Source organism: Bos javanicus, chromosome 17, assembly GCF_032452875.1.
Source record: "Bos javanicus breed banteng chromosome 17, ARS-OSU_banteng_1.0, whole genome shotgun sequence".
Lineage (NCBI taxonomy): Eukaryota > Metazoa > Chordata > Mammalia > Artiodactyla > Bovidae > Bos > Bos javanicus.
The window spans coordinates 30,207,716-30,222,201 of record NC_083884.1 but is presented as its reverse complement, the minus strand read 5'-3'; the positions used below and the strand labels follow the sequence as shown (position 1 = coordinate 30,222,201).

At 34.5% G+C, this 14,486-nt stretch overlaps 1 protein-coding gene across 10 annotated transcripts in view; it reads left to right on the top strand.

Moving 5' to 3' along the window:
- The window catches only part of LARP1B (La ribonucleoprotein 1B), a 140,584-nt gene that overhangs the window by 25,989 nt on the left and 100,109 nt on the right, over nt 1-14,486 (top strand). For 9 of the 10 annotated variants that reach the window (XM_061384202.1, XM_061384205.1, XM_061384204.1 and 6 more), the window contains exons 9-10: nt 6,379-6,553; nt 10,556-10,728. In XM_061384202.1, coding sequence (XP_061240186.1) covers nt 6,379-6,553; nt 10,556-10,728 — 348 coding nt within the window. Of the gene's footprint in view, nt 1-6,378; nt 6,554-7,129; nt 8,081-10,555; nt 10,729-14,486 lie in introns of those variants that run through there. The other variant, XM_061384213.1, reaches the window with a different exon arrangement.

The window sequence follows — 14,486 nt, the reverse complement described above, 5'->3', positions numbered from 1 at the left end:
AATGTCTACATAGCCACACTTACTGAATCTGTTTCCTCCTTTCCCATTCATTTTCACCATACTGAATTCTTTTTCTTTCTCTCTCTGTCTCTCTTTTTTTTTTTTTACTTATTTACATATGTATGTTGTGTTTTGAATGCTCTTGCAGCATTGTCACTTAACAGTTACAGTACAATGTTGTCTATAGTCATTGTACTGTGCATTATATTGCTGTCTTATTTACTACTACTTATAAGTAAGTAGTACTAAACAACATCAATCTTATCCCCTCATCCATTTCCTGGTAAGCATTTTCTTCTTTTTTTTTTAAACAAGTTTCATTTTTTTAGATTCCACGTATAAGTGATATCATACAATACTTGTGTTTGTCTTTCTCTGCCTTTTTTATCTCACTTACCATAATGTGTTCAAAATTAATCCATGTTGTCAGAAACAGCAGGATATCCTCCTATCTCATGATTGAGTAGTATTCTATTGTGTATATATACCACATGGTTTTTATCCATTCATTTTTTAGAGGTCATTTAGGTTGTCTTCATATCATGGCTACTGTGAATAATGCTGCAGTACATTTGGGAGTGCATGTATCTCTTTGAATATTTTTCATTTTCTTTGGATATATACCTAGAAGTGAGTGGAATTGCTGGATCATGTGATTGATCCAGCTTATTGCATTCTTGATTGTTGCTCCAAAATTGAGCTATTTGTGTCTTCTTTTTTTGTTAGATTTAATTGATTCTGTCTCTGCATCTAGTCAGTTGTATTCAAGTTATTTAACGTCTTACATGCTAAAGTTTTCTCATTGTTAAAATACAACAAATAATTGCTTAAGCTATCATAGAGTATTTGGACTTAGAGGAGTAATTAATATAATAATCATAAAGTCCTTAGAACTGTGCTTGCTATTCTCATCTCAAACCTTGTTGCCCAAATTGGCTGACCTTGCGGTTCCACAAAATGTGTGCTGCTCTTTTCTTACTTCTGTGTCTTTGCACAGGCTAGTCTTTCTCTTAGTACCAGTCATAGGACCTGGACCTAGAGATATAACATCTATATGTTCCAGCATTGCTGGTTGCTCATAATAACAGGACCAAGTACAGAAAAAAAGGACCAAATACAGAAAAAACCTCAGAGACTCAGAAATAACTGACTCATTGTTTCAGAGCTCAAGATAACAAGATTTGGTTTTAGTAAAAATATGTTTTAACACTTGTTTTGTCTAGATCTTTTCCTTAATTTGTGTATGCTATGAATCTTTTAAGGCCTGAACGACAATTTTTCTCCTTTCTGTTTTCTTTATTTTCTTGAATTTTTTCCCCTCAGTGGAGAATCCCCTGTGATTCAAGATTCAGTGGGTATATAGTGAAAAATTTCCTTCTCATCTTTCACCAACAGTGAGCTAGTTAAACCTTCCTTGGTGTGGCAAGTAGTGCTACGCCTTTTTATGTATTTTTCCTGAGATCATGCATGTTTTACTACATAATACTGTTTTGCTCCTTTAATAAAAACAGCATATATTGGGATATCATTCCATATAAAGAACTTTTAATTTTTTCTTGAAATTTTTTCTTTAAATTGTGACATAGCTTAAACACTGTAAATAAGAAATTATAAGATTAAGGATGACTTCTTTTCCCCTATGTATGTACTCATGTTAAGTATTAAGGAAGCTTGGCTTCCCTGATAGCTCAGTTGGTAAAAAATCCACCTGCAATGCAGGAGACCCTGGTTTGATTCCTGGGTTGGGAAGATCTGCTGGAGAAGGGATAGGCTACCTACTCCAGTATTCTTGGGCTTCCCTTGATAGCTCAGTTGGTAAAAAATCCACCTGCAATGCAGGAGGCCTGGGTTCGATCCCTGGGTTGGGAAGATCCCTTGGAGGAGGGAAAGGCTACCTACTCCAGTATTGTGGCCTGTAGAATTTCATGGACTGTATAGTCCATGGGGTCACAAAGAATTGGACACAACTGAGCGACTTTCTCTTTCTTTTCCCTTATATATGTACTCATGTTAAATATTAAGATTAAGGTAGAACATTTTCACCATCCCAGAGAGTGCACTTGTACCCCGTCCTAGTCAGAATCATTGCTCTCCTCAAACATAGCTGCTTTTCAGAGAGTTCCCTCACCTGTTTAAAATATTACATAAAGTATTTGAATTCTTTTATACCCGACTTTTGCTTATTATTTCTGTAAAGCTTATTGTTACGTGTGGCAGTTGTTTATTTTCCATTCTGCAGTAATATTTAATTGTATCATTATGAATATACTATTTTTTCATGCTCCTATTAGTAGACATTTGGGTTCTTTACGGTATGCATATGTGACTGTTGTGAATGTTATTGTACATACTTTTGGATGGACATACATATTTATTGTCCTGTGAAATTGATAAGTAACAGGATATATATATGTGTGTGTGTGTGAGTGTGTGTATACAAATATATATATATATAGTATATGAGCTTAGCTTTTGTAAATACTGCTAAACATTTTTTCCAAAGTATTGAGCCCATTGAAACTATTGCCATTCAGAGTGTTTGTCTTCACATCCCAGTGAACACCACTGGTAGTCTTTTATTCAAAGTATTTTGAAAACCCATAGGGAAGTGTTAAGGAGATGTTTCTCTTTCTTTTTTAAATTCAGGTGTAATAAGTAATATGCTGTAAAATGCAGGACTCTTAGGTGTTCAGTTTGAGTTTTGAAAATTGTATAAGCCTGCTCCAAACAAGCTATATCAATCGTTCATTAGTCTAAAAACTCCCACAGGGGCCCTTTCCAGTCAGTTCCCCATCCTCTTGTCCTTTGCCCTGCCTAACCAAACCACTTTTGTGATTTCTGTTACCATAGATTTGTCTGTTATTTATGTTTGTATAGATGGACTTTTTCTGTCTCTTTTCTCTTTCATTTCTGGGTTTTTTTTTTTAATTTAATGTTATTTGAAGTATAGTTGATTACAGTGTATTTCTCCTGTACAGCAAAGTGATTCAGTTATACATATATATATATATATATATATCTTTTTCATGTTCTTTTCCATTATGGTTTATAAAAGGATATTGAGCATAGTTCCTCATATTATACAATAGGACCTTGTTGTTTATCCATACATCTCTATATAATAGTTTGTATCTGTTGATCCCAAACTCCTAGTTCATCCCTCTTCCAACCCCGTCGGCAACCACAAGTCTGTTCTCTGTGAAGACAAGGGTTATTTTATGAAACTTTTGTTATATATAGACATACAGAGTTGCATATGGATGTATATCTCTGTGAGGTTCCAATGTAAGATGTTTTTCTAAAGGTCAAATCAAATTTTGAGACACTGGGGATCACTTCAGGAGGTGAAACACTAGGATTTGAAAGGGAAGATCCCAAAGGGGAGGCTGAGTATCAGACAGAGTAGAACACTGCCCTCTGGTGGATGGAAAAAGGCAGCACCAGACCTCAGAACTAACATCGTGGCATCTGGTCCCATTACTTCATGGCAAATAGATGGGGAAACAATGGAAACGGTGACAGACTTTATTTTTCTGGGCTCCAAAATCACTACAGATGGTGACTGCAGCCATGAAATTAAAAGACGCTTACTCCTTGGAAGGAAAGTTATGACCAGTCTAGACAGCATATTAAAAAGCAGAGACATTACTTTGGCAACAAAGGTCTGTCTAGTCAAAGCTATAGTTTTTCCAATAGTCATGTATGGATGTGAGAGTTGGACTGTGAAGAAGGCTGAGCGCCGAAGAATTGATGCTTTTGAAGTGTGGTGTTGGAGAAGACTCTTGAGAGTCCCTTGGAATGCAAGGAGATCCATCCAGTCCATCCTAAAGGAAATCCAATGAATATTCATTGGAAGGACTGATGCTGAAGCTGAAACTCCAATACTATAGCCACCTGATGTAAACTGAACTGAAAACCTCAGGTATCAACAGGATCTGGGGTAAAGTTGTTTAGTCACTAAGTCTTATGTGACCCCATGGACTGTAGCCCGACCAGGCTCCTCTGTCCATGGGATTTCCCAGGCAGGAGTACTGGAATAGGTTGTCATTTCCTTCTCCATCATTTATAGTTTTTAAAATTCATCCGTGTTGTTGCAAGATCTGGATGCTTGGTCCACTGCTTTGCTACCAGAGTGTCATTGCTTCCAGATGGTTCAGTGGACAAAACTAGGAAAATATATTAAAAAAAAAAAAAAAACCATGCATGTATCACAAATTCAAAACCGTATTTGGGACTTCCCTAGCAGTCCAGTAGTTAAGACTGTGTGCTCCTAATGCAGGGGACTTGAGTTTGATACCTGGTCAGGAACTAAGATCCCACATCCTGCAAGCTGCCTGGTACAGCCAAAGATTAATAGTAATAAGATAAAATACAAGGATGAGTAAGAAAAAAGAAATAATAAAAAGAGATTCTTCTTTATTTCCTTCATTCCATATTTCAGACTCTCTTCTCTTTCAGTGATTATCCTGATTCTCATCAAGAGTTTGTTTTTAAAAATTTCAATACTAACTTTATTAATGTCCAATTACAGAAAATATAATTTGAAAAGTAAGCATGATGCTAATATTAAGGTATACAAGTGTAATATACTTAAAGTAATAAATATAATGTGTTCTCCAACTAAAATACAGTGAGTTTTAAATCTTTATGTTAACACTTTGTATGTTGAGTTTTTATAACTTGTCTTTTTTCCTTGTCTCTAAAGGTGAGTACCCTTGAATTCAGTTAAGATTCAAATTAGTAAGACTCTAATTTTTATTTTGAAGAAATTTTCTTATAGTTTTATTTATCCTTAAATTATACCATGTTTATTTATTTATTTTTTGAAGTTTATTTTTGAGAGCCAGCATATCTTAGGGGCTAAGAGTTGTCATGTTCAGTTCAGTTCAGTTCATTCGCTCAGTCATGTCCGACTCTTTGCGATCCCAGCATTAGGGTCTTTTCAAATGAGTTGGCTCTTTGCATCAGGTGGCCAAAGTATTGGAGTTTCAGCTTCAAAGTCAGTCCTTCCAATGAACACCCAGGACTGATCTCCTTTAGGATGGGCTGGGTGGATCTCCTTGCAGTCCAAGGGACTCTCCAGAGTCTTTTCCAACACCACAGTTCAAAAACATCAATTCTTTGGTGCTCAGCTTTCTTTATAGTCCAACTGTCACACCCATACATGACCACTGGAAAAACCATAGCCTTGACCAGACGTGACAAAGTAATGTCTCTGCTTTTTAATATGCTGTGTAGGTTGGTCATAACTTTCCTTCCAAGGAGTAAGCGTCTTTTAATTTCATGGCTGCAATCACCATCTGCAGTGATTTTGGAGCCCATAAAAATAAAGTCAGCCACCGTTTCCACTGTTGACCCATCTATTTCCCATGAAGTGATGGGACCAGATGCCATGATCTTAGTTTTCTGAATGTTGAGCTTTAAGCCAACTTGTTCACTGTCCTCTTTCACTTTCATCAAGAGGCTCTTCATCATCTGTGTGGATTACAATAAACTGTGGAAAATTCTTCAAGAGATGGGAATACCAGACCACCTGACCTGCCTCTTGAGAAACCTGTATGCAGTCAGGAAGCACCAGTTAGAACTGGACATGGAACAACAGACTGGTTCCAGTAGGAAAAGGAGTACGTCAAGGCTGTATATTGTCACCCTGCTTATTTAACTTCTATGCAGAGTACATCATGAGAAATGCTGGGCTGGATAAAGCACAAGCTAGAATCAAGATTGCTGGGAGAAATATCAGTAACCTCAGATATGCAGATGACACCACCCTTATAGCAGAAAGCAAAGAAGAACTAACCTCCTGATGAAAGTGAAAGAGGAGAGTGAAAATGTTGGCTTAAAACTCAACATGGGGGACAGATAATAGTTTGACCTGGTATTGCCTCATGCTAAGTCTATGACCTTTATCAAGTTACCCTACTTTATTTCTTTGAGCCTCAATTTCTTATATATGAATCCCACCTTATATTTACAAGGTGTTACGAGGAATCTCTGCATATGTGTGTTTATTATTCAATAATGGTGGGATTTATTATAGTAATTAGGTATATTGCTTAAATTTTACTTGGTGATATTAAGGAAAACAAAAGGAAATATTAATAGGAAAGGAGAAAATTGACAATAAAATTATAGTTGAACCTAATTGAAAATACTCCTGAATTGAAAATTTTTCACAATTAGGATAATGTGCTACATGCTAAATCAGGATATTTCATACTTTGCAGGAGCAAATGATTTAAAATTTTTTTCTGTTCATGGATATTTTTAAAAACATTATGATACTATATGCTGATTTCAGACTTAAATTAGAAATACAGGGTGTACAGTTAAATTTTTGAGTGAAATTGCTTTAATAATTAAAATACCTATTTATAGGCACTGAAAGATAGCACAGAAGTGGAAATTGTGGATGAGAAAATGAGAAAAAAGATAGAACCAGAAAAATGGCCGATTCCAGGCCCTGTTCCACGGAGTGTGCCACAAACAGACTTCTCTCAACTGATTGATTGCCCAGAATTTGTACCAGGGCAAGCGTTTGGTTCACATACAGGTAACAACTTTTCTTCTAGAGCAAACAGCATTAACAGTGGGGTATTTACTCCAATTTACCTATCTTTGTAAAAGTTTATTTAGACTCAGCAGAAAATTATAGATAATTTAATGTTTTGATGCTTCATATTTTATTAATAATGCCTCCCACAGAAAGCTGTAAGTTAAATAGGGATTTAGGAATTATGGGAAGTGCTCTGCTCTATTTATTCTTATTTGTATACTCTGTCATGTTTGGGTTTTTTTCCTATCTTAATTTTACTAAATGGTTATAGATATATTCTGCTTGTTTCCCTTTGTAAGATTGGAATAGTCTAAAAGTCTTACACTCAAGAATGGGGGTAGCCTTCCTTTAATTTTTTTTCCAATGTACTTCAACTTGGTCTTGAAATCATAAGATGACCTATATTCTAAAGCAGAATTGGGGATCTCTTATGAAATTATTATAATTATATGTTAAAGAATTGGTGGTATTTAGAATTTCCCAAAATTGCTTTAATGTTAAAAATTTTTTCCTGGATCATTTTTAAGACATTCCCTCTTGGGAAAAAAATATGTGTGCTTAAACTTTTTTCAGTCAGGGTGATGATCTACTGATGCTCTTGGATGTCATTTCATCGGAATATGCAGAGGAATAGGTGACTCAATGAAATATCATTATAAATATTGGAACAAATCGTGCTGCAGAAATGAAAGCGACCAGACTTCTCTCCAAGACTTTCTACTTCCACTCCTTGTGGAGGAGATTGGGCCAACACTACAATGGAGATAACACCTTTGTGATGATGATGACAGACCCGAGAACTGCTGTTGTTTTTAATAGGAGCTGCCCATTTGCTTGTAATTAGCCTGAGCTGCATGTGCAATTTATTCACGGTGGGAAAGTTAATTATCATTCTGGAAATATTGCAAGATTCTGTCTTTTCCTTCCAGACTTCTGTACTTGTGTCCAGATCAATAAAGCAGAAATAGGCTTGAGTGGAATTTCCCAGTTTGTTAAATCCTTTGCTGTTTTCAGTATAGTGTACATTGTGTAACTCACCTATTGTCATAATATTTCACACGGACTATGAGATTTATTAATGTGGACTATTAAGGATAAGAAACCTTAAGAAATGAACAAGTGTATTTTTTTTTTCTCTTTGAAATCTATTTTTGATATACCATTATAGAGACCTGCCATCAATAAAGCACTGATGGACAGTCTCACAGATATTTTTATTGAGCATTTCTTTGATTGTTAGCCCTCTGTGCCTCTCTGCCTAGAAAGCAATTTGGGCAGGTGTTTTAAAAGTTTGAGAACTTCAAGTGACAGTTTTTTAGGTTTTTAAAAAAAATATGATGTCTGATTGTATAAGTTAGATTAATTTATTGTATAAACCTGGGGTCCAAGATGATATATTTAACCTTATGAACAGGCATTAGGTCAGTTGTAAAACAGAAACAGGGTAGGTAAGATAGTCAAGTTGGTGATGCCTGTCAATTAATCATTTATGCATTGTTAATAAAATTACAAGAATAAAATCAATGTTTGTACATTTTTGTGTTTCTTTGAATATATACTTATTTACATGCACGTACGTATTGTCTGAATCAAGTCAATCTGTATAGTTACCCAAAGCTATGATTCAAGGTGGATAAAGATGTCATGAAATAGATATCATGAAATATATATGGTAATTTATCTCTGAAAAGTCATGTTGTCAGTTTTCAACTAGGAAAAAAATTTTTTTTTCTAGGTTTTGCAAATTGGAACCTATTAAGTGTCTCAAAGTATGTGTCTAATTTTTGTCCACAACTAAGTGGTATTAATTTTTGGGGGGTCACATCCCATGGCTTGTTGAGATCTTAGTTCGCCAACCAGGATTTGAATCTGTGAATGAAAGTGCAGAGTCCTAACCACTGCAGAGCCAATGAGTTCCTATAAACAAGTTTAATGTCAAATAATCCAAGTCATACTCAAACTCATTTGATCTTGGAAGATTAGTGTTTTACTATTAAATGGGCTTCCCAGGTAAGGGCATGGCAGTCCACTGCAGTATTTTTGCCTGGAGAATCCCATGGACAGAGGAGTCTGGGCCACAGTCCATAGGGTCACACAGAGTCAGACACAACTGAAGCGACTTAGCATACACACATTATTATTAAAATTTATACGCACATAGTTTGAAGTCTTTTCTCTGTAAAAGATATAGTAAATCATATAGAACATATGTTTAGTTTGTATAGTGAACACCCTTTAAAAACTATCAAAGACTCTGGTTAAGTTTTCTTAACCAAATTCTTTGATATTTTAATGTCGTTTACCTTATGAGCACATGAGTTGTGAATATTGTGAAATATATAACTTCATAGCAAAAACATTACTCAAGCTTAAAGAGCATTTAGAGATGATTAAATTACATAGGTTTTTACAGGTTTTCTTCAATTTCTGTGTTAAAAATAGTATATAACTGATTTCTCTGCCTTGTGCCAGATACTGTTCTAATATATACATGAACTCTGCATACTAATTTAGTTAATTCTCCCAGTTACTAGAGTGCTGGTTCTTAATCTACTTTTAATTCACTGCATGAATAGAAACAATTCATGGCACCAGTAATAGAGTTCTCTGAAGTTAATGTTTTTACCATTTTGTACAACTTTCAATGTTAATACTAACAGTCCAGATCTTTTCACTCAAACTAATTTTTTGGATTCAATTAATTTGTACCATTAAGTTGTAGAACAGCAGTGTCCAATAGAAATACTTAGTTTGCTACACATGTAATCCTAATAATTTAAATAGTATTAAAAGCTGTAAAACATGAAATTAATTTTAATATATCCAAATGTTAGAACATTAAAAATTATGGACCAATGTTATTTTTGTGCCAAGTCTTTGAAATCTGCTGCATATTTTATAGTTATATCCTGAGCACATTTCAGGAGTAGCCACATTCCCAGTGCTCCGTACCTCCATGTAGCTAGTGGCTATTGTGTTGAACAATGCAGTTTTAGAGCCTTTTTTGTTATGAAATAATATGCTTCTTTTTAAAGCAATATAGTAATTTGGTGGTTGAATCTTGGATCTAACCGTGTCCATGGAAACGATAATAAATCCATCTAATTGTAGTATGTAGTAGATGAACGTAAAATCTTGAAATACTCTTCTCAAACTCCTGGCATGTGCCCTTGCATTTTCATTTAGTAAACTAAAAGGATTGTTGGTATTCATTTATTCAACTTTCTCTATGTAATATTCTACTTTGCAGTATTTTCAAGGAATTGGCTTTGAGGAGTAAATAACGCTTAGAAGTTTACGGTATAAATTTGTTTCTGAAACACGTTTTGTCCAAAGCAAGTGCATAATGCATTATAACAATATTCTTTCACTTTTGAAAAAAAATTTTATAAAGGAAATTATGATTTGTATTTTATAAAGTATATAATTACTTTCATTAAAATTGTGGAGAAAGGCATTTTAAATTCCAGCAGAATTGTAAAATATTCTAACTAAATATTATTGCCAGTGCAGTGCACTTTAATGATGTGACACATTATGCTTTTTACAGTATTCAGTTTATTGGATTTAAGTAAACCTTATTAGGAAAAGGAGAAAAGGCTGTCTTAGTGTAGATTCTAGTAGAACCAATGACATTTTATTTGCTTAGTAGCATTTTTTAAGATTCCTTAATTTCATTGCAGTTTATGAACCTAAGATTTCACAGAGAATTGACTGAAATAAATGTGTTGTCATAATTAATAAATGACTGGCATTGATGTTCTTGACAGGTTTGAATGAATGTGTCTCTGTAGGGGTTGATAACATTGCTGCTGTTATTCATTGGCTTCATTCTACATCTTACAGAGCCCTTTCGTTTTGAATATCATTGAAAGGTTATAATTGAGATTGATTTATCATGTTTTTGTGAAGAAAAAAAATAAGCCCAAGTAAAGAAAAAATGTGCTTTATAAGTAAGTAAACCATTATTTTAACTATAGAACTAACTTAAAATTTTAGAGTCTGCCCCAAATTCTCCAAGAATTGGAAGTCCACTGACCCCAAAGAAAAATGCAGAAACAAGTAATCTTCAAGGAATGTCTAGAGGTTTATCTACCAGTTTGCCCAACTTGGACTCAGAACCTTGGATAGAAGTAAAAAAGAGACATCATCCATCCCCAGTGAAACTGAAGGTAAGTTGTTATGACCCAAGTGAAGTTTGTATTCTATATCCTGAGTGGCTTATAAGGCCACTGTTTTTGAGATACATATATAAAATTTGGTAAAGTTTAAAACAATGGTAAAATTTGGAACCATTGCCCTTCAGTAAAAACTTACAGGTTACTAAGTTGAAAATAATTGTATCAATTTTAAAAAATTATCTTTTTTCTGAGTATGATTTTTAAAATATTCTGCTTTAATCTTTTTACTTGAAATTTGTTTGAATACATTTCAGTTTTTTTAAAGATGACAACATTTTTCTAAATTTTGAATTTATAACTTTGCCACATTATATGTAACCTTAATTATAGAATTATTTTACATATAATTATTTGTAAAGAATACATGTCTGGTTTGTTTATGTTTTGGTGATTTTACAGTAAGAAAGGAAAATAATAAATTCCTTGGGGGCACACAAAGAAGTGAGATGATGGTAGTTAGGGAACTATATGAGAGTTTCTTGCAATAGAACTGCTGTATTTTTGGCTGATGGTTGGTTGGATATGTGAACTTGAAATGTGATAAAAAAAATGGCTCTGATATAAGCTACAAACACAAATGAGTACAAATAAAATGGAAATCCTAGTAAGGTTGATAGGTAACATCAATGTTTATCCTGCTATAGTTTTACAGTATGTTAACTTTGGGAGAAAGGGGGTAAAAAATGCACGAGATTTCTGTTTTCTTTCTTTCTTTTTGGCTGCACTGTGTGGCATGTGGAATCTTAGTTCCTTGACCGTGGATCAAACCCACAACCCATGCATTGGAAGTGCTGGACTACCAGGGAAGTCCTCAAGATTTCTATTTCTTATAACTATATGTGAATGTACAATTAACTCAAAGTAAAAAAGCTTACTGAAAATAAACTTGGTAATAGTGCCACTAAAATAATTCAAATATTCAAAGTAAGCTCTAAAAGGAAGAGGTCACAAAAAATAACAGACCCAAATGTAGGAAGACTGAAGAAGGCTATCATTAATGTTAAAGATTACTACGGTAGGGCTCTTTATTCCTAAGATTAAAGTGTGAACAAAGAAAGTATGAAGGACTTAAGGGTGTTTCTTCATTGGAGGAATGAAAAGGATGTTGATATTTCACCTCAGCATAGGATGTTTTGCAATGTCTGGAGACAGTTTTTGGTTATTAAAACTGAAAGTGCTACTGCATCTTGTGAGTGTGAAGGCCAGGGATGCTATTCAATATCTTGTAGTGCATAGGACACCTCCACCTCCACCACACATCCTAAAGAATTATGAAGCCCAACATGTCATTAATGCTGAGTTTGAAGCCCTAATCCAAGATAACTTTGTACTTACTTATATGCCATTTAAAAAAAAAAAAATTGGAATACATTTAATTTACAATGTTGTGTTAGCTTCAAGAGTACAGCAGAGTGGTTCAGTTTTATATATATATATATATATTCTTTTTCAGATTTTTTTCCCATTATAGGTTATTACAAGATAGTGAATATAGTTTCCAGTGCTATGCAGTAGGACCTTGTTGTTTATCTATTTTATATGTGTGTGTACATGTGCTTACTTAGTCCCATGGAATTTTACAGGCAAGAATAATGGAGTAGGTTCCCATTTCCTACTCCATGGAGGAGGTCTTTCCAACCCAGGGATTGAACCTTTGTTTCTTGTTCCTCCTGCACTGGCAGGTGAATTCTTTACCACTGTGCCACCTATAGTATTGTGTATGTTGATACCCAAATTCTAATTTATCCCACTCCAACTCCCACTGTCCCCTGTGGTAACCATAAGTTTTTTATGTCTGTTAGTCTTTTCTGTCTTGAAAAGATAGCTTTTAAATTAGCAATGGTGGTTATACTCAGCATACTTAAGGTTTTCTTCCTTGGGTTATTTTAAAAGCCTAAGGCAGCTTCTCAAAATAAGATTTTTTTAATTAATTTATTTTAATTGAAGGCTAATTACTTTATAACATTGTGGTGGTTTTAGCCATACATTGATATGAACCAGTCATGGGTATACATGTGTCACCCCATCCCAAACCCCCTTCCAACCTCCCTCCCCATCCCATCCCTCTGGGTCATCCCAGTGCACAGGCTTTGAGTGCCCTGTTCCATGCATCGAGCTTGGACTGGTCATCTATTTCACATATGGTAATATACATGTTTCAATGCTATTCTCTCAAATCAAATCATCCCACCTTCAGCTTCTCCCACAGAGTCCAAAGTCTGTTCTTTATATCTGTGTCTTTTGCTGTTTTGCACATAGGGTCGTCGTTACCATCTTTCTAAATTACATATACATGCGTTAATATATTGGTGTTTTTCTTTCTGACTTACTTCACTCTGTATTATAGGCTCCAGTTTCATCTACCTCATTAGAACTGATTCAAATGTGTTCTTTTTGATAACTGAGTAATATGCCATTGTGTATATGTACCACAACTTTCTTTTCCATTCATTTGCCAGTGGACATCTAGGTTCTTTCCATGTCCTAGCTATTATAAACAGCGCTGCAATGAACATTGGGGTACACGTGTCTCTTTCAATTCTCTTTGGTGTGTGTGCCCAGCAGTGGGATTGCTGGGTCGTATGGTAGTTCTATTTCCAGTTTTTTAAGGAATCTCCAAACTGTTCTCCATAGTGGCTATACTAGTTTGCATTCCCATCAACAGTGTAAGAGGGTTCCCTTTTCTCCATGCTCTCTCCAGCATTTATTGTTGGTAGACTTTTTGATAGCAGCCATTCTGACTGGCGTGAGATGGTACCTCATTGTGGTTTTGATTTGCATTTCTCTGATAATGAGTGATGTTGAGCATCTTCTTATATGTTAGCCATCTGTATGTCTTCTTTGGAGAAATGTCTATTTAGTTCTTTGGCCCACTTTTTGAGTGGGTCATTTATTTTTCTGGTACTGAGCTGCATGACCTGCTTGTATATTTTTGAGATTAATTCTTTGTCAGTTTTGTTTGCTGTTATTTTCTCCCATTCTGAAGGCTGTCTTTTTCACCTTGCTAATAGTTTCCTTTTTTGTGCAAAAGCTTTTAAGCTTAATTAGGTCCAATTTGTTTATTTTTGTTTTTATTTCTGTTACTCTGGGAGGTGTGTCATAGAGGATCTTGCTGTGATTTATGTCTGTGAGTGTTCTGCCTATGTTCTTCTCTAGGAGTTTTATAGTTTCTGGTCTTACGTTTAGATCTTTAATCCATTTTGAGTTTATTTTTGTGTATGGTGTTAGAAAGTGTTGTAGTTTCATTCTTTTACAGGTGGTTGACCAGTTTTCCCAGCACCACTTGTTAAAGAGATTGTCTTTTCTCCATTGTATATCAAAAAGAGATTTTCTGAAGATCCTGATTAATTTCTGTATTTGTCATGGCAAATCTGGATAACTTGGGAGGATCATATCCTGGATTCATTGACAAAAATTTGTACCATATTTCATTTATTCCAAGATCTACATTTTTTCCTCCACATTAAAAAACTCTTTAACCCCTACTTTTTTTGTCTCTTCCTCATAAATTATAAAAAATTTATATATAAAATATAAATTTATATATAACTGATACCAAATAACAAAAGACTCTCTCCTTGCTCTATCATTATTAACAGTTTGGTGTTTTTCTAGACTTTTTTCATGTTTTTGCAAATGTGAATAATAGGATATGTAGTTTTGTGTTTAATTATATTCACAGAGTGTTAAAACTTCCTTTTTTAAAAAAGTAAAAACTTCTATTTACTAGAATGTTGGCTCCATCAGGG